This window comes from Zeus faber, assembly GCF_960531495.2.
Source record: "Zeus faber genome assembly, chromosome: 3".
NCBI lineage: Eukaryota > Metazoa > Chordata > Actinopteri > Zeiformes > Zeidae > Zeus > Zeus faber.
Window position 1 is genome coordinate 21,807,716 of NC_137190.1, and position 19,350 is coordinate 21,827,065.

At 43.9% G+C, this 19,350-nt stretch overlaps 3 protein-coding genes across 3 annotated transcripts; 2 read left to right on the forward strand and 1 right to left on the reverse strand.

The window, feature by feature from the left end:
• Nucleotides 1-6,785: 6,785 nt before the first annotated feature.
• On the forward strand, nt 6,786-8,360 carry polr2l (RNA polymerase II, I and III subunit L). The gene is made up of 3 exons (XM_079998353.1): nt 6,786-6,923; nt 7,573-7,673; nt 7,784-8,360. The coding sequence occupies exons 2-3, from the start codon at nt 7,579-7,581 to the stop codon at nt 7,890-7,892; spliced, it is 204 nt and encodes a 67-aa protein (XP_079854479.1). The 5' UTR covers nt 6,786-6,923; nt 7,573-7,578; the 3' UTR covers nt 7,893-8,360.
• A 78-nt stretch (nt 8,361-8,438) lies between these two features.
• Nucleotides 8,439-12,455, reverse strand: LOC307228631 (cleavage and polyadenylation specificity factor subunit 7-like). The gene is made up of 9 exons (XM_079998352.1): nt 12,174-12,455; nt 11,359-11,574; nt 11,151-11,254; nt 10,857-11,002; nt 10,415-10,760; nt 10,004-10,107; nt 9,574-9,718; nt 9,240-9,415; nt 8,439-8,676 (listed from the first exon to the last, which is right to left on the reverse strand). Exons 1-8 carry the CDS (start codon nt 12,246-12,248, stop codon nt 9,244-9,246), a joined length of 1,308 nt encoding a protein of 435 aa, XP_079854478.1. The 5' UTR covers nt 12,249-12,455; the 3' UTR covers nt 8,439-8,676; nt 9,240-9,243.
• Nucleotides 12,456-12,837: 382 nt separating this feature from the next.
• sdhaf2 (succinate dehydrogenase complex assembly factor 2) lies at nt 12,838-15,238 on the forward strand. Its single transcript, XM_079998082.1, has 4 exons — nt 12,838-12,974; nt 13,816-14,039; nt 14,322-14,431; nt 14,735-15,238. Exons 1-4 carry the CDS (start codon nt 12,951-12,953, stop codon nt 14,863-14,865), a joined length of 489 nt encoding a protein of 162 aa, XP_079854208.1. The 5' UTR covers nt 12,838-12,950; the 3' UTR covers nt 14,866-15,238.
• The last annotated feature ends 4,112 nt before the right edge of the window (nt 15,239-19,350 follow it).

Below are 19,350 nucleotides of genomic sequence, written 5' to 3' on the forward strand. Positions count from 1 at the left end.
TAATTGGTGCACAAGTGCCAGTCCAATCCACAGGCAGACTTGCATATGCTGTGTGTCCACATAGCCAATAGATGACTGGAATGGTCGCTAGTCCCATTGTGTAAATTCCCTCAGTTTGGATGCATGAGGTTGTCACTCCTACCAGAATCTTAGGGTTACAGTTGCTTATTTTATCCAAACAAACAGATTTGTAACATAAGGGATAAATGACTTCAGCGGGTGAATGAACTACAATTGAGTAGTATAGCGCAACAATTACAGTAGCAACTAATCTTCTTCACATTAATGCAGTTAGATTGTCCTTTAGAAGGATCCTAGTGAAATACTATCACCGGGTTACCGTTCTTCATCATTTCGACAGAATTGATCCCTTTAGGATCAGTAGAATTATATGTTCGTTTAGCTAAATTGATATAGGTTGGAAATATTGTAGCCCATGCTAAGCATTTAGATTCTTCCCCGGTCGTTGGTATAGGCGTAAGATGGAATGGTGCTTGTACAGAGTGAGGCATTCATTTCTCAATTGGGGCTCTTTTTCTAGGTGTCGTGTGAGTGGGTTGGGGGAGCATCTGTTATTTAAAAATTGTTGTGGGGCTATGTCCCAGGGCTGGGTGATCAACAGTACTACAGTGGAGGTGATGAGGGAGACGATCACTCAGACGTGACCGATCCTTTCCTGTTGTCGGGGCATTATCCTTTGTGAATAAAGGCCTTTGCAAAGATGTAGTGCAGTATCATCTCCGTATCCCAGGTTTTCTTACTTGTCTCCCCCTGGGGATCGTGATCTCAGTTCACATCCGTTGCATTATCGTTAATCCCATCTTCTGGGGGATTGGGAACTTTCTTGTGAGATGCGTGTATCCAAGTTGGTTGTTCTGTCACTTTGACTGCCGCTGCGGTGATGAGGAGGAATCTGGCGGAGCTCCGGCTCTTTCACCGGAGTCACGGATCACCACTCAGTCACCTGGTTGGAGGTCGTGCAGTGATCCTTCAAGGGGGATTGAGTTGCGTTGACCTGGGAACATAGACTTAGAACAGTTGAGTGAGACGCACACGTTATGACAGCATTGTTTTACTCATGTCCACTGTTGTGAAAGTGGAGTACACAAATTAAATCTGTGATTGTCAATCAGTTATTTGAATAACAGACTGAAATCTTAATACCAAAATAATGCATGCACCTAAATATAACAACAGAATAATATTATCATAATGTAGGGGATAATGTTCATCTACAAAAGGGCCCATAATATGAACTGTACAGTGTTAATCTTTCTGGAACCCATTTATTATATGTTGTCCGAACATAATCAATAATTAATTGTATTAATAATAGTGTTAGATATTAACTGAACAATCACTGATCACTACTGATTAACTATGTAATTTATCTGTGGTTATATGAAGAAAAAAACAATCTCCCATTTTGTCTGTTAAGTGGTTAAGAATTAAGTAGTAGTTTGTAGTAGTTTGTAGAAGTTAATAGTTGCAGGCATAAACTCAATCAAACACTTGGTTAGTGAAATAAATATTGTTACAGAGCTTACCTCCACTGGAATCCCTATTTAAGAAAACATGGTAATTACCACTAACCAATATTTTTACCCTGGCTGGGAATTGGGTCGATAGGTCAATCATCCTGCGTTTGTTCAGCAATTATCGTAAAACACAGAATATGATACTCTCTACCTATTCCCCATTTTTTGACACATGGTTTTACGATGAGGCAAAACAACTAAATCAATTTCCTAATCTGTAAAGGAGACAAATAGTGTTACATAATAAGCAACAACAGACGTATGGTTTTACCTATTAAAGGAATCAGCCATCAAATAAACAAAACAGGTTATTACAGTTAGACACAAAACACAACCGATTGCAAAGAATTTACATTGTTTGAAAAACAGACAAAAAACAAACAGACGTACATAACAAACACCCCACTGATATTTGTCCTAATAAGATAAAAGTCCTCGTAGTTACATTTTTCCAAGCGTTGCCATCAACCTCTGGGTGGGGAGAAACCACGAAGGCTACCGTCGTCAAACAGTCATGTCATCGTCAGTAATGGGAAGAAGCACAGCTGGAAGCTTCAGCATCTGACCCAATAGTCACATCGTCAAAGCTCTACAACAGCACACGACCACACGACCAATCTCCATGAGGTCACATCACCACATTCACAGCCAAAAATAATTCAACATGGAGAGTGGGACTAAACCTGGCCACCCCAAAAGCACCAATCATCAACCCCGATTACCCAACCACCAGCAGCAATCAACAAAATGATCACAATGGTCATGGTCAAATTGCACACATACAGATTTCTTTCTCTTTCGTTATTCCCAAGTGGATATTTATGTATTTGTTTATACCTTGCAATATTGTTCCCAACAATCCCAACAGATATATTTATGTTGCTATTATTTGTTGTATTGTAATTTATTTTTTTATTTATATATAGTTTATTTTAATTATTTATGTATTTATTTATTTATTTATTTATTTATTTATTTATTTATTTATTTGTTTATTTATTATGCGTTTATTTTATTGTATTCTTTTATAAGGAAAAAGTAGAAGAAACTCTATACCAGTGGCCGGCAAGATTAACAATAAAGAACACCCACACTATCTTAATTTACATAGACACACACAATAGGACCTTTTCATGCAAGCTCTCTCAGATCCGGATCATTGCGTTCTCTCTTTCTCCACTACTAAGCGTGCAATATAAAATGTTATTAATTAATTGCAAAATAATAAATAAAAAATATTTAATATTTTGCAAAAACACTACCGACTTCAAACACGTTGGTTTGAAGTCGGTAGTGTTTTTGGAGGGAAAGCTAATTGTTGCGGGAGACGGTTTGCCCGTACTTTATGATTATGATGCTATTCATTTATAGAGATGTAATTTAAAAAATGAGGGAAGAACCTTTGGGAGGCAGTTGGCACCCCTGTGTGAAAATACAAGTTTGATCTCTCAGTTCTCATGGAGATGTGATCAGACTGACAATGCCCCTTTACTTCCATATAGTTTGATTAAAACCTTTCCATGTAGAGTATGATGTCATACAGCACAAATTGGAACACGTGAACATTTTTTGAAAAGTAAATCTACTTAAAGTTAATCTACTCTATGTGCATCTACACACTCACATACTGTACATCCACAAAGGGAGAGACAAACCCTGTTTACACCGGGAATTAACATGCATCTTTGGTGATCCGATCACTAATGCCAGCTGTTAGATGCGGTCTAACATCGGATCGCTCAGGTCACGTTTGGAGGTGGTCTGAGCCACATTCTTGGAGCAGTGTAAGCGCGAATGTGTCCTGGGGCACATTAGGGATCGCCTTTTGATCCATTTGCACATCACAGGGCCCATAGTAGAATTAGAAACGCCCTCCATTTGAGAGTTAGTCCACCCCACGGCTGGATAAATAACACAGAGAATAACAAAGGCCACTGGGAAGACCAGCACAAATCTTTGAAAATAGAAGAAATAATACCAACGGTCCCTGAAGAAACTGCAGACGATGGAAATGTGTGTATTGTAAGAATATTTCTGTGTTTCTTTCTGAAAAAAATTATAAAAAAAGTATGTGGTAGATAGACTGTAGGCTGCAGCGCGTGATGCGCTGTGTTTCTCCAAACAAAACCCATAAAACAAGTGTGTTTTTATTGTAGATGTATGTATTTATTTTCCTATGTTTACGTGAAACAAAAATCCCTGTGCAGTGTCCCGGCAAACTTTTAAATGAGGCCTGGTAGATATAATGAGTGAAGATTCCGCAACTGGACTGCTTACTTCTTGCCTACTTCTTTGTTTAGAAACAGATTTTGGTGAACTCAGTGAAAGTTACTGACTAAATACGAGGCGGGCACCCAGAGGTAAAGTTCAAACCCCGTTGGCTCGTAGAACTAGGGGCCTCCGGAGGGTGGCTCCTCCCACAAAAAAACAGCCCGTTTTTGAACAGGATGGTATAGAGGCGACGGAGAGACGCGCGTGGGCACGGGACACATGTTTTTAGTTTTGTTATTTCCATTAGACATACAATGATCAGGACGGTGGCTTAAAAGTGCAGTGTATAGAATTTACAGAACAGAAACGGAATATAATATTCATAAGAATGTTTTAATTGGTGTATCATCCCATGAAAATAATAATCGTGTTTTCGTGAACTTGAGCTGTGTATGTCGACATAGCGAGCTGTTCCTCTTCCACGGAGGCCACCGCGTTGCGCCGCCACGTTTCTACGGTAGCCCAGAACGGACAAACATAACACTGGCTCTAGAGTGCATAGGTATCTTACACACTTGAAAGGGGAGGGTGAGGGGAAGGGTATTCAGTTGGTTGCAATCGGCAGCCTCACCGCTAGATGCCGCTAAATTCTACACGAGGCACCTTCAACTCAGTTGTGTTTAAAATGTTGTTTCGTACAAGTAGGAAACAAATGAAAACAAATACACCTGTCTACACCTGTCAGTGGACCGCAGAGCGCTCTCTCCCAGAGTGTCCCGATCCGCGGTGTGTACGCACCTAAAAACACAGAAAAAGCTCCACTCCAATTCTCTGAGTTATGTTCACGTTTTTCAATTTTTCATACAAGTAAGAAATCAAAAAACAAAATAAATCTCAGCAACCTGAACCCTGTGCTGTGTACTGTAGACATGGCACCAACATTTCAGCTTGTATTGTTTTGATTTTGCCCCGCACGCCAAGGTCTTCACATTTGGTCTTTGCAAACGGAAATTACGTTGGTGTTTATTTGTATATAGAGCGGGAAAGTGAGATCCGATCACAAGTGGTTACTCGAGACGCATGTGGAGACGCATTCTAATGCCTTTAAATGTTATATTTATAAAAACCATGCCAACTTGAAAATGTATATATTTGCAAACAACATCTAAATAAATGAATGTAGCTATGTGCACATTAATATGTTCATAAGCTGCTATAGCAACTACTCAGCGATGAGTTGAATAGGAACGGCCACAAGCGACAGCGATCGCTTCTGGTGTGAGCCGACAGCGACAGCTCTTTGGCGATTGCGCGACCACAAACGACAATCTGGCCCATCTTTTCCTCCTCGAATTTGGCCGTCATGAGGCCCATCGCATCGCCGAAAGGGGCGCACTGGAGCCTCCAGAAGCCGGAGGATCCAGAAGCCGGAGGATCCAGAAGCCGGAGGTCAGGCCTCGCCAGAGGGCTCCATGTAGGGCTACGCTCGCGCCCATGCTATGTCCGGCAGCCTGGGCCGAGCAGCGAGTGCGGCGGAGGGAAAGGTCGCGGCGCCACCGGCCTCTCCTCCTTCGCCGTGGCTGAGCCGGCCAGCTCCACTAGCAGCTTGGCCTGATGCCACTGGAGCAGGGCCTGTGTATTTAAGGTGAAGGACATGTGGCCCCAAAGGACAAAAACTGTAAAAAATGACGGTCCCTGCGATCGGGAACTGAAGTTCAAGATTCAAGATTCAAGATTTTTATTCGTCACTTACATATACATACTTTCATACATATATGCAGTGAAATGTAATGCAACGCACCCGGTGATAACACACAATATGTCCTAGGAAAAATTTCTAATAGCCCAACTAACTGACTCCTAAAACGTAATACAGTAAGTCGAATACTTATAGAATAAAATAAAAATATATAGAATAAAATAAAATACAATAAAAATAAAATGAAATTAAATGGAATAGATAGAGGGAATATGCTTATGTATATGGAATAGGCAATTATGTATATACAGATATGTGCATTAAAGTGGCATGTGGATAAAGTGAGGTAGTGTTTGGGATAATACAGCACAGTATACAACAGTACGGCGCAGCAATACGGCATCACGAACAACCCTGAACAGTGATACAGTATGCGGTACAGTATGCTACATACAGCTCCGTCTCAGTCTCTCTGTTCTCGCTGCGTGACTGCGGAGGCGCTTGCCTGACCGCAGCAACTGAAACAGTCCGTTGTTGGGGTGATGAGGATCCTTCATGATCCTGCGGGCTCTGCTACTACACCTCCTGGTGTATAGCTCCTGCAAGGGGGGGAGGGTAGTTCCTGTGGCACGTTCAGCCGAACGCACCACCCTCTGCCTGTCCTGAGCAGTACAGCTCCCAAACCAGGCAGTGATGTTGCCTGTCAGGATGCTCTCCACTGCTCCAGAGTAGAAGGACTTGAGGATCCTCACCGGGACCCGGAATTTCCTCAGCTGCCTGAGGCGGTAGAGACGCTGCCTCGCCTTTCTCACCAGAGTGTCTGTGTGTACAGTCCATGTTAAGTCCTCTGCGACAACCGGAGCGCCGGCGCAGGCGACCGCTAGGGGCGGCGCCACTATCGCCACTTTGTATATGTACAGTTTGTATATGTACAGTTTGTATATGTATAGCATTCATCAATTAAATACAGTCCCTGAATGTGGCAGGACTATGGGGACAAAATTCTCTCCAAATTAATCAGGGACTATATGTGTGTGTGTGTGTGTGTGTGTGTGTGTGTGTGTGTGTGTGTGTGTGTGTGTGTATGTATATATGCCATGCCCTTTGACAGCCTGTAATGTACTGCTATAGGCAACCCAACACAAAGGAATCAATCGTGAATAAATGTTCCGTTTACAGTTCCCCGGCCCTGCCCTGACGGCCACGTCAATCGATTAGCTTCGACCGTGGGGACGGTTGTTTGCAAAGTCACCGTGGCAACGAACCAATTGACTTCACCCCCGACCTCCCGCTCCGGCCTCCGCTCCGGGCGGTGGCGCCAGCGCGCACCGGTTGAACGCAACAGCGGAAGACGCCACGCAAAGAAGACAGCCGCCCGCCGCCCGCCGCCCGCACCAGCGTCCAGGCTCCGCGTCGTCTCCACGGCGCCCGAACGTTTCAGAACCACCAGGACTGTGTTTCCTCCCGAGGCCTAGGTACGACGCCTGTACCTCCTTCCTCATGCCGGTGTGCCGTTGTGAATTTGCGGGAAAGGGTTTCGAAAATTGAATTGGCTTCGCGGTGAAAGACGCGCCGTGGCGTGCAGCTTCGTCATGTGGCCCGGGGTTTGCTAACGACGTTGACCGCGATGTAAACAAACACTCGGAGCTAACTCGTGGACTCGGCGCGGTGCGTTCCGCCCGATGGGATTAGCTTTTCAAGGCCAAAATGGCTTTCATTCCCGTCGTTGTATTGAGTGGAGCGTAAAGTGCCACAATCCTGACATTCGAACGATTATTAGTAATGTAGCTTTTTCGCTTTAGCTGCCGTCTGTGTACGTTTAGGATGGTTAGATAGTTTGGTGAAGTTGTTTGTAGTTGTCATTCGTAGCTCAAATATACAGGATGCGTTTCTATACACAGGATAAACTAATAGATGCAGAGGCTCAGTGGCAGTATGCTTAGCTGCTGACTGTGGGTATAAATTTAGATGGTACAGGATGAATACGCGTATGTATACAATGGATGCTACGCAGAACAATGGACGAGTTTGTCTTATTACGATGTTATAACTATTTTAGTCCGTTCAAAAATGCATTATTGCAATGTTACAATACTATTACAGTTGTCCTACATTTCTATACAGACAACAATGATCATCCCAATTCGCTGCTTCACTTGTGGCAAAATTGTGGGGAATAAATGGGAGGCATATCTCGGCCTGCTGCAAGCCGAATACACAGAAGGGTGAGAATTTCATTTTTTTTCTATCAAATGCATTGAGGTGTGAGTCACAGCTTGTGTTCGTGTTGTTTTTTTCCCCATCCTAACCTTTTCCCTTCCCTCACCTCTTACAGAGACGCTCTCGACGCCCTGGGCCTGAAAAGGTACTGCTGTCGAAGGATGCTCCTCGCCCACGTGGATCTTATCGAGAAGTTGTTGAATTATGCCCCATTAGAGAAGTGACACTTCCGTCAAGAGACATCCCTAGAGGACTCATGAACTCAGATTTTGGGATGGCCAGGCCGACCGCCTGCACATCACATCATGCGATCAAGATTTGTCATGTTCGGGTTTTGTATGGCTAAGTTTCTTTGTTTGAAAGACGTTTTTCTAAATAAAAGCTAGTGTATCATTAACGTTTCAGTATTCTGATGAGTGGCTTGAACCAGAAAACCCAGTTAAGGGTTTTCAGTTTCAGCAGTGTTTTGTGCTGATAGATTTAGGGGAGGCCAGCTAAGTAGGATTTTATATATAGAATATATAATATAGAAAGGGTATGTTAAACGCTCAATTACCTCGTATGGAAATTTTGTATTTAATCTGTGGTTGGTTCTTGAGGGATTTCCTTACTTCATGTTAAATATCTTGATTTCACAATTGCCCATTACTGGCACTTTTTAATTTTTCAATTAAAATATTTTCTTTTGCAGATATTTGCATATTCATCAACATTTAATTGAAAGGAATCCTTTCACACAATACACTCACGAAATTCTATGATGCGGGTAAACAAGACTACGTTTACATTAAAATGTCTGAATATTTTTAATTGTTCAGCTCACATTGTATACAAAACATTGAAACATTGCAGAGTAAAACAAAAAAAAAAAAAACATGTACACAAAGAAACAAGGTGTATTCTGTATTTTGACAGTTTGAGTGCCATAAGAGTTTGTCAGTCTCATCACTTCCGGCTCGACCATAACAGCAGCCTCTTACCGACGGGTGCAGATAGTCTTGTGCAAGGCTGGAATGGTTTGGGAGAAAAGGGTAAACCATTGAAAAACCAGCAGTGATGCAATCACAGGTCGACATGGGAGTTGGCATTCTGTGTACCAACAACTTAACGATTTAAATGTTTTTCCTCGGTAGTTGAATAATGAAAGGTCCTTGAACTTCATATCTGGCCCCGGCTCTGACATGCATGGTTCTCCAACTGTCAAGTCCAGCCTGTTCAGGGCCATCTGCTCTGTTCTTAACCTGTGTTATACACCATATTTAAATTCTGTATTGAGGATAACAATTTCAAAGCAAACTATTCAAGTGAAGACAGTCTAAGGCTTGGCTGGTATTCGTTTTGATAGAAGGCTTCCGCATTTCATTTGGTCTATATAATTCCCTTGCAAAGGGAGGGTGATGTATTCCTCCCCGCCCATTCTGTTTGGGTTCAGAATTCACCCAAAGAACCACCCTTTGAATGAGGAGAGGTTACTTAATGATAGTATATTCATATAGCATACATTCTATTACATACTTTATTATGGCAGCCATGAACAGACGAGTAGAAGTGGCACAAAAGGACAGGCTTACCACTCTACCGGTACCGGTCTCTGTAATCCCGGTGCCTGTCTCGGTCGCGCATGCGGTCCCTCTCACCGCTCCAGGAACGCTCTTCTCTGTGTCTGCGGGACGCTCCGTTCGAGTCGCTTCTCTCACGATCCCTATTGCGGTTTCTGTCTCTATCATGACCCCGGTCCTGATCCCTCCTGCAGAGAAACATTTATTTGCCATTTGTGTAGGGCACTTTTCAATGGAAATCCAAGCTTGAAATGTGAAAAACAAAGTATGTCATGCTCGTATGTATTTCAAGAGGTTTCAGTTGAAATACGACGATAAAAAAGAACAAGTAATGTAAATTTGGAACCTAGAGCTGCAGTTTCCCTGGATGGAAACGAGACAGTCTTTGAGTGAGGTGATCAGGAACTGGCAGCATTCGTCTTCAAAAACTCTGGATTGTTTAATGATTGAAATTGCAGTCAGAAGAGTCTCTGTTGCCACACGCAAGTCTCCTGCAATATAGAGGGGATTGGAAAATAAGACCAACCTTAATGAGTTTCAATGAAAATAACAGTACGATGTTGAAAAACAATATTTTCCTGTGTCCACATTCAAACCTAGTACATTTTCCAATGATATGGAAGGACTTGATATATACTTAGAAAAGATTACTGAGTCACAGAGAGGTGGGAAGTCTTGCCTCATAGATTTGTAATATGATTTAATTTAAATGGATAATGGCTGCCTTCCTACACAGTGAAAAATGTAAATGTGTTCTTCTCTGAAAACATATTTACCAGTTGTTGCTTCTGACACTGCCTTGGTGATGGCACTGCTGGCTATGGTTCTATTTCTCTCCATTTGCTCCTCAAAATCTCCACCTGAAGGCTGAGGCGTGTTGCTATAATAAAGTCACGATCAGCTGTCACACAAGCTAAATGACCAATTACACAAATGCACCCTAAATTTCCCATCAAGCACGACAAAGACACTGACATGTTTATCCTTAATATGTTGTTGTTATTAAACTTGTTGCATTATCATAAATGTAGTCATGGTTATGTCAAATATGTCTTGTGTGCCTGCTTTATTTTGTGTCAGTATTTAGAGTCTAGTCTTTTTGGTGCCTCAGTCACAGGATAACCTTATCTTGTCACGAAATGATTATGTACTTGGTAGAACAGTGAAGAGTAGGAACATTTATTTACCTTTTCTGGTTGTAAGCAGTATGGCTGTGGTTGTCGTGGCCCGGGGGGAAGAATGCTGGATTTAAGTGAAGACTGGGCTGGACTAACGGTTGAGTGGCAACATGAAAGGGTGGAGGGGTGAACACATATGGTGCCACAGGGGGAGGGAAGTTTGGAGGAATGTGTGGTAATGGAGGAGGTGGCAGATTGAGGAATGGGTTTAAGTTTGAGGGGGGCATGTTGGCATAGGGGTGCAGGGGGAAAGCGGGAGGCTCTGCAGGAGTGCTGGGCTCATGAGATAATAATGATGTGTTATCTACAAACTCATATTCTTTGAGATCCTTTGAATTAACACGCATTGGTATACCTGTAGGACATATTAACAGAGGAAAATTAATACATGTTAATAACAAATACTATGGGTGATTCAGTTTCTTTTTGCAATGTCATGTAGTGTCCTTACGTTGATTTGCTATGGTCTCAAATACCGCAAGGTTTTGTTGAGTGGCAAAGAGACAGTTTAAGCTCTCCCCATCTAATCGACATTGTGGTATTTTGTCCAGTAACTTCTTCAATGACTCTTCTGATGACACCATTATTTTTGCGTACCTTCCAGAGGAACAGACATAACATGCGCAGGCCGAGTCACAGTCAAGGATTTCGCTGGAGTGTAATTGGTTGTTTTGTCTGCCCAAACCCACACTACATGAATATCCATCTGCAACCCAACATATCAAAGGAAAATGGTTGTTCTCACCCTCTTGACTGGCCATTGGCTAGATTCTCTGCAAATTTGATTTCTAGGATGTCCTTTACTCCTAGAGATTTTGTTATGCACATAAGGTCTCTCTCAGATGTCCACTGTAGTAGGGGCAAAAGAAATACGTGTGCAGTACACGATGAGCAAATAATGTACACTAATAAAGATGAGAAGGAAAAGAGAAATTTCTGTGTGCGTGACTCACCCAGGAGAAATTGCCAACATACACAGGATATTTCTTGGAATTCTTTTCTCCACTCTTGGGGTCTACTACTGATGTTTTTTTCTTCTCTTCCGGTGCTCTGTCTTTAGTGACTGGCGATTCCACTTTTGAAGGCACTTTCTTGTTCTGATCACCGAAACCAGTCAGGACGGCATCGTAAAGATCGCTTGCCTCTGCGGTTTTGTCAAAATCACCGTCCTGTAGGGTAAAAAAAATAATAATAATAAAGCAAAAGTCACGTCTCACTGTATCGATCGGTCCGGACTGGGTCCAAGATCCGATTCCCACCAGATGTAGAAACACCTACTCCTGCACAGGTGTTTATTGGAGCTCTACGGAAGCAGACTGAACGTCCTTGTTATGTTATTAGTAACATTTCTTACATGCAAATCGCATATCGGGGTGTCTGCAGGATTCAGAGAGCTACATCAGGCACGTTTTAGACCCCTTCAGACCTATTTCTGGGAAGTGCATGGCATACCTACATACATTGCAAGTATTGTGTTCAGCGGTAGTTTTAGGGTTTGTAACGTCAGAAACACTTGACTTAAAAGAATTAATCAGACATAATATTTGCTGAAATGAAACCTCATACATTTAAATACAAGACCGTTCAATAACGTTTAAAGCAAATCCAACCCTAACTGAATAACTTCATTGAATATATTGCTTTTGAAATCACCTGCGGACACCCTGCAGCAGTTACAGCCTTGAAAACAGGTGGAAAGGAAAACCTTTATCTCTGCACCACTGGAAAACATCAAAACGCTGAATGGAACGGTTCCGGACAGACTGACCTCACAGTTCAGTCCTTCGTAGAGATCTATGGGATCCTTTTGGGAGGAACCGGCCGCAGGTTCCCTGGCAGCCATTCCGCAGGGCCCGGCGGAACCAGGCTGATGGATCTGCACTCTGCTGTACCTGCTTCGTGCGTGCACTATGCCTAATTATACATCCATATTATACAGCCATAGTGAACGGATATATATCTATTTACAGGAGGGCTGGGACGCATCGGTGCTTGTTTCACCCTGTGCAGAGCACCGTACCAAAACAGGACGTCGCCGGAGCTTGTTGTGTCGACCTACGATGACCACGTGATTGTGACGACGGACGCGTCGAACGTCACTGACCTAACCTGGAAACACACGGCGCTTGTGCGTTCGTGAAAGGCAACCGGTGACAAACGAGACCCGCGTGTTTAAAGGTTCCGAGCTGTCGGGGGCATTAAGGAAAAACAACATTTTTAACTGTATAGATGTGCGTGCGAAACCTCAATCTGCCCTGCGTTATAATGACACTGCAAACCCTTTATTCCCCCCACCCCCCGCGTCGTGTTCAATATAACAGTGGCCTTACTAGCGAGGCGTTTCAGTGAGGCCGACTTTTACGGCGACCTTCCTAGCATGGCGTCGACGTGCGTCCGACTTTTCAACCCTCTCAACTTCCGGTTTGTTGTGACGTGTGTTTCTGTTGGTCTGGTTCGACCGCGGCTCTCCCTCTAAGGTGTCCTAAGATTCACCCTTCGGGACCACTTCCCAGCTCCAAGGCACAAGACAAGGGCGGCGTGTAACATGCTCCCCGCCGCATTGAGAAGAGTAAGTAAAACATGTTATTAGCAAGGTTTTATACATTTATTTGGCTTTGTTGTATCGAGGCACGGAGCCGCAATACAATTACGTTAGTGTTGCCAAAAAACGAACAACAAAAAAAGAACCAGCAATGTTAACGTGCTTCTTTTGAATTATCCCGATTTGACTGAGCATAATACGAGATCATTCCGTTTTCTGTACATTTGGGGTGGATTTGCCAAGAGCAGTTATTCAACCCAGGACAGCAGGGTTGTTGTACCATCCCAACGCATGGGGGCAGTTCAGTAAAACAACTCTTTGCTGCTGTGGCGATTGCGTAACTCTTCTTTTTGAATGGCTCGCATCATTTCCATTACACCTACACATGAAAATATTATGTCAAGCAGACAAACACGTTGGATGTGTTGTCATCACGCATATAAACATTTATCTATTACATTATAGAGGCCATTGTAAGTAATAACATATTTGTTTATCAATATCGCTGTATCAACATTACATGATGTCACTTAGCAGACTCATTTAGTCAAACCAACTGTATACCACAGTCAAAGCCAGCTATTCCCTTCTATAGGCATTAGTAGAGTTAAACCATTTTTAAAGGAGTATAGAGATCCTTATGATAGAGGTAGAGAAGAGTAAAGGTGGCATTGAGATCCTTATGATGCAGAACAGTAAAGGTGATATAGATATCCTTATGAGACAGACAGGTCAGTGTAAGCAGGAGATTCCGATTTTCCGATTTAGTCTGATCTTAGAGATGGGAAGCGATTCAGCTGGTTTGACAGACTGGGACAGCTTGTTCCACCGTTGTTGATTGTAATGTATTTATATTTGCATCTGTCAGCTTGTGAGCGGAGTTTGCCAGTCAGCACGGAGGCCTGCAGTAACAGGGCTGGTGTCAACTCGTGGTTACCGAGGAGAGGCACCAGAGGACACAAAGGTTGATCTGATCGAGATTCCTTTGCCCCCATGGGAGGAGAGAGTTGGAGAGTCTATTGACATCAAGAGGCGGCGTTTGGTCTATGAGAGTCGTAAGAGGGGCATGTTGGAAAACTGCATATTGCTTAGGTTTGTAAACCAGGTTGGGTCCAAAGTATTATTATTTATTTTTTTAATGTAGCACCAAAACCCAGTTTAGTTCCAGTTATTCTGGCAGCAAATACAGATATTTATGTTACAACACAGTCTACTGTCTTACTTTAACTGTGTACTGAATACAGACAAGCATCCCAACATGGGCGAGAAAACAAATGGCACAAATATGGAGTCAAACCTGCATTGGACTGCATTGGGCCTGCACAGCTGGTTGTGCCAGTCTTCTCCAAATTAAATTTCCTATTTCCCTTGCAGCCTTTTCGCAAAGCAGTACCTCAACACAATGAGCGAGACGCAGCTTCTGCAGTATGACAGACTGATTAATGAGCCCAGTAATGACTGGGATATCTACTACTGGGCAACAGGTCAGGAACAATGTTTCCCTTTTATTGTGTAGTCTCTGTACGTGTAACGCGACAATATGTTGAATTGTGTTTGCATACAAAAAGATCTTCTAAAATGTATACTCTCATATCAGTAGATTTGAATAGCTTTTAATTTTATACTGTATATTCCCTGGTACAGTTAGGAGTTAAAATAAGATGTAATTGATGGTTTTGTTATCTTTACACATTGATAATGGACTAGTCTGTATCCTAATAGGCAGACAATGCAAGACATTCTACCCTTTCAAAATAACTAAAGTTTTTTGTCTTTGTTGCTGGCAGAGGCCCAACCAACCCCCGAGGTTTACCAAGGAGAGGTCATGGATCTGCTGAAGGAGTTTACAAAGAATCGCAACCAAGAACAGAGGTTGGACGCCCCGAATCTTGAGTATTTGGATAGGGAATATGTATGAGACTGGAGCCCCCTGGATCCCCTGCCTTATGCAAAATGTTCATTACTGATGCAGAGAAGAGTTCTGCGATGCTTAAGATGTTGTTTGTACAAAGGGAGGTCCAACATTTATTAAGAAAGCGTTTGTAATATATTTCTTCACCCAGTATATCAAACAAACCCACTTGAAACAGCCCTAATGTATAATTATGACTCTAAATTATAGCAACAATTCATAACTTGTTGTTCGAGTTGGGTGAAGATTGAGGAACAAGTCAACCTTGATGGATGCATGAAGACAAGGTGTTTATCTCTAAATAAAGCCCAGGCACAGACGTGTTGAAATTTTAGGGAATTCATTGTGTACAGTGATTAAATCCTGCTCATTATTGTGATTGTTGTCTTGTGGTGCTCATTGCCTTTCCTTTCATAACTACTGACATGAAGCAGTTTAAATGGCACACAAGGGGGTGGTATAATTACATTTACTGTAAATTTATGTTGCATAATGGAGACTGGGTTGCCTGCAGTGTCAACTGATGAGCATGAGGTGGAAGCATTGCCCTCATTTGGGATTCATCGCTGCCTTTCAGCACCTACCTGCTTTGCTTTCACACCTGCTGATCATTAATCTCCATACAACAGATGGGTCGCCTCCTATGAAGTTAATTTGTTCGACTAACCCGGTGGTTCGTGATATTGATCAAGTCATAAACAAAATATCTACCAACAAAAATTGCTTATAAGCTTTGCTGTATATTTATATTGCTCCAATTTGATCTTTGATTTCGTTTTGCCCTGAGCCAAGTAGATAGTGTTCTTCTATTCCTCCCATCCCTACTACTTGATTAGTGGGTGTGTGTTCCCAGTTGTGTGCCATATCTATTAGGTGTAGACTTGATCTAAGAGAAGAAGAAAATGCCCTGTGGCCAAAAAAGACGGGTTTACAGTCTACCATCAGAATGACAATGGAGGTGCAATTTGCAGACAGCAACTGTTGCAGAAAAAACGGTTGTATAACGGTCATAGGGACATTTGCATGAGCATTAATCTTACACCAACAAAGGCCACGTCAGCCTTTTACTTTTATGTCCTCACTCCAAAAATCATCCCAAAATAGACTAAAGTGATGTCAGAAGGGATCCCCTCTGTGTGCTCTCTGCTCTTTTGCCATCTGTCTCACACAAGAGGAAACCAGCTTAAATTAAATAGAAAGCCATGTCTAATTGTACCTGTGCCAAAACCAAAATAACTTCCTATTATTTACACCAGCAGCATCTTCACATTTGTGTTTTTCAGCCCAAAGCACAGCTTTTTGTCCCCATGCTCCTTGTGCCACCTGTGGATTACTCTTGGCAGAACAATCCATGCTTCAATTCCCCTGAAGCTTATTTTTGTGTGTGTGGGTTTGTCTGTTGCCTGCCCACTCCCACTCTGCCCATTTCCAGGCCTGTTTCTGTCGCCATTTGCAGCTTCATCCCAAACCCTGGTGTCATTTCATGCTCTCTTGGAATTTCATCATTTTTTCCTTTCATACACTTATCTCCTGCCCACTGCCTTTTCAATCCTCATCACATTTCATAAGGCTGTGGCTCAGTATAAATCTGCAACCGAGCAACACAAATGAGACTCAGCCTCAATTCCAAGATGATGGAGTTGTATAAGTTTGGATTAGTTACGTAAAGTAACCCCACAACACATACACACCTACACACATTTATTTTTTGTATCCAAGAAAATATCTGCACTCTGATGTTGCAGTAAGAAGGACTGTGTAGGATGACTGCGGAGTGGCCGTTGACTCAGAGAAGTATCAATTGTGAATTGCTTGTTAATTTCCATTAAAAATCTGGCTTCTGAGATGTCCCAAAGGAAAAGAGGAGCCACATGGAAATCATCACCTGTGTTTGCAATGATGAGATATCCATCCATCCATCCATACATTTTCTAACCTGCCTATCCTGGTCAGGGTCACGGTGGCAGCAGAGCTAAAAAGGAGCTCAGACGTTCCTTTCCCCAGCAACTTCCTTGAGCTTTTCCTGGGGGATCCCGAGGTGTTCCCAGGCCAGCAGAGGGATATTATCTCTCCAGTGTGTCCTAGGTCTGTCCCCAGTTGGACGTGCGCGGTACACTTTCAAAGGGAGGCGTCCAGGGGGAATCCTTACAAGATGCCAAAACCACCTCAACTGACTCTTCTCTGTATAAAAGCAGTGGCTGTAATCTGAGGTCTCTCAGATCACAGATCTCCACACCCTATTACAGAGAGTGAATCCCGCCACCCTATGGAGAAACTCAATTCCAGCTGCTCGGCGATCTCATTCTTTCGGTCACTACCCATAGCTCATGACCATAGATGAGGGTGGGAACAAAGACCGACCAGTATATTGAGACCTTCGCCCTGCGGTTCAGCTCTCTCTTCATCATCCCGAGACCCAAGAATCCTGAACTCCTCCACCTGGGGCAGAGGCTCCCCTCTCACCTGCAGAGGACAAGCCATTTTTTTCCATGAGAGCCATGGCCTCAGATTTAAAGGTGCTAATCCTCATCCCAACTGCATCACACTAAGCTGCAAACCGGTCAAGTGTGTGTCAAAGATCACAGTCTGATGGTGCCAAAAGTACGACATCATCTGCAAATAGCAGCGATGCCACCCTTATGTCACCAAACTGGAAACTCTCCAGACCATGGCTACGCCTTGATATTCTGTCCATAAAACCACATACGGGAAAGGAGACAAGGGGCAACCTTGTCCGAGTCCGACGCCCACCTTGAACAAGCTTGACTTAATGCCAGTAATACGGACACAGCTCTCGCTTTGAGTGTATAAAGCCCGAATAGGTCGCAGAAGCAGCCCCAGCACCCCATACCCCGGCAGCACCTCCCCCAGATGACCTTGGGGAAGACAATTGTAAACCCTCTCCTAATCCACAAAACACTTGTAGACAGGTTGAGTAAACTCCCATGCTCCCTCTGCGACAGGTTGAAAAGGTGGTCCACTGTTCCACAACCAAGACGAAAACCGCATTGTTCCTCCTGAATCTGGGGTTCACCCAATCAGCCAGAGTCTCCTTTCCAGCACCTTGGCATAGACTTTCCTAGTAGGCTAAGTAATGTGATCCCTGATAATTGCAACACACCCTCCTTTAACCCTCCTGCCCTGTTACCGATGTCCACGCGACATCGCAGTGTCAACCAAGAAACCCCCACAGCATCTAGAGCTTTCAGCATTTCTGGACAGATCTCATCCACTCCTTGCACCTTGCCTCTGAGGAGTTTTCCAACAACCTCAGTGACCTCTGCCAAGGAAATAGACTCTTCCATCGGGTTCCTCAAAGTATTCCTTCCACCTCTCGGCGATATGACCAGTCGAGGTCAGAGTTAGTTTCCCCTCCCTTGCTCAGAACATCCTAGGCGATGTCTCCTCCCCCTCCTGAGTCGCCGAATGGCTTTCAAGAACCTCTTTGAGGCCGTCCGAAAGTCCTTCTCTAAAGCCTCTCCGAACTCCTCCCACACCCTGGATTTTGCTTCCGCAACTGCTGTCGCTGCGGCCTTTTTCGCCTGCCGAGGAGAAGCTCTTCCGGAGTTGAGAGATGAAGTCGTTCAGGACGCTTTCCTCCCCCAGTCGTTCCCAGCACAACGTCACTACACGTTTGGGCTTACTGCATCCGTCTGACAGATCCCCCCTCCCCCCTCTGACAGATCTCCCCCTCCCTCTGACCTAACTCACCACCCGATTGATCAGATAACAGCTCGGCCCCCGATCTTCACCCGAATGTCCAGAACATATGGCTGCAGGTCTGCTGGAACAACTACAAAGTCGATCATTGACCTTTGGCCCGAGGTGTTCTGGTGCCAAGTGCATCTTTATGTTTGAACATGGTGTTTGTTATGGACAATCCATAATATCACAGAAGTCCAATAGCAACCCACCACTCGGATTCAGATCAGGGAGGCCATTCCTCCCATTCACGGCACTCCAGTTTCCCTTATCTTTGCCAGCATGAGCGTTGGACTCTCCCAGTAGGACTATGGAGTCAGTAAATGGGGCCTTCTCCAGCACCCCTCCCACCTTCTCCAAGAAGGCAGTATACTCTGAACTGTTGTTAGGTGCATACACACAAACAACACTGAGAGTTTTCCTCTCTGCAACTCGTAGTCGCATTAAGACGACCCTCTCATCCACTGGGACAAACTCCAACTGTGCGGCCACCAGCTGGGGACTTGAGTATCCCCACACCCTGGCGCCTCTCGCCCTGGATAACTCCTGAGTACGTGAGAGACCAGCCCCTATCAAGGAACCTCACAAACTAGTTCAGGCTCTTTCCTCCCCATAGAGGTAACCTTCCACGTACCAAAAGCCAGTTTACGTTGCCTGTCAAGAACGTCTGGAACCGCTCCGCCGGTTAACACGCCACGAGTCCCGCTCCGCCAGTTCCCCTTGCCTGTCAGGCATTGAACCCGACCCCTACCCTGCACCTTGCGGGTGCCCACACGATGGTCCCACATA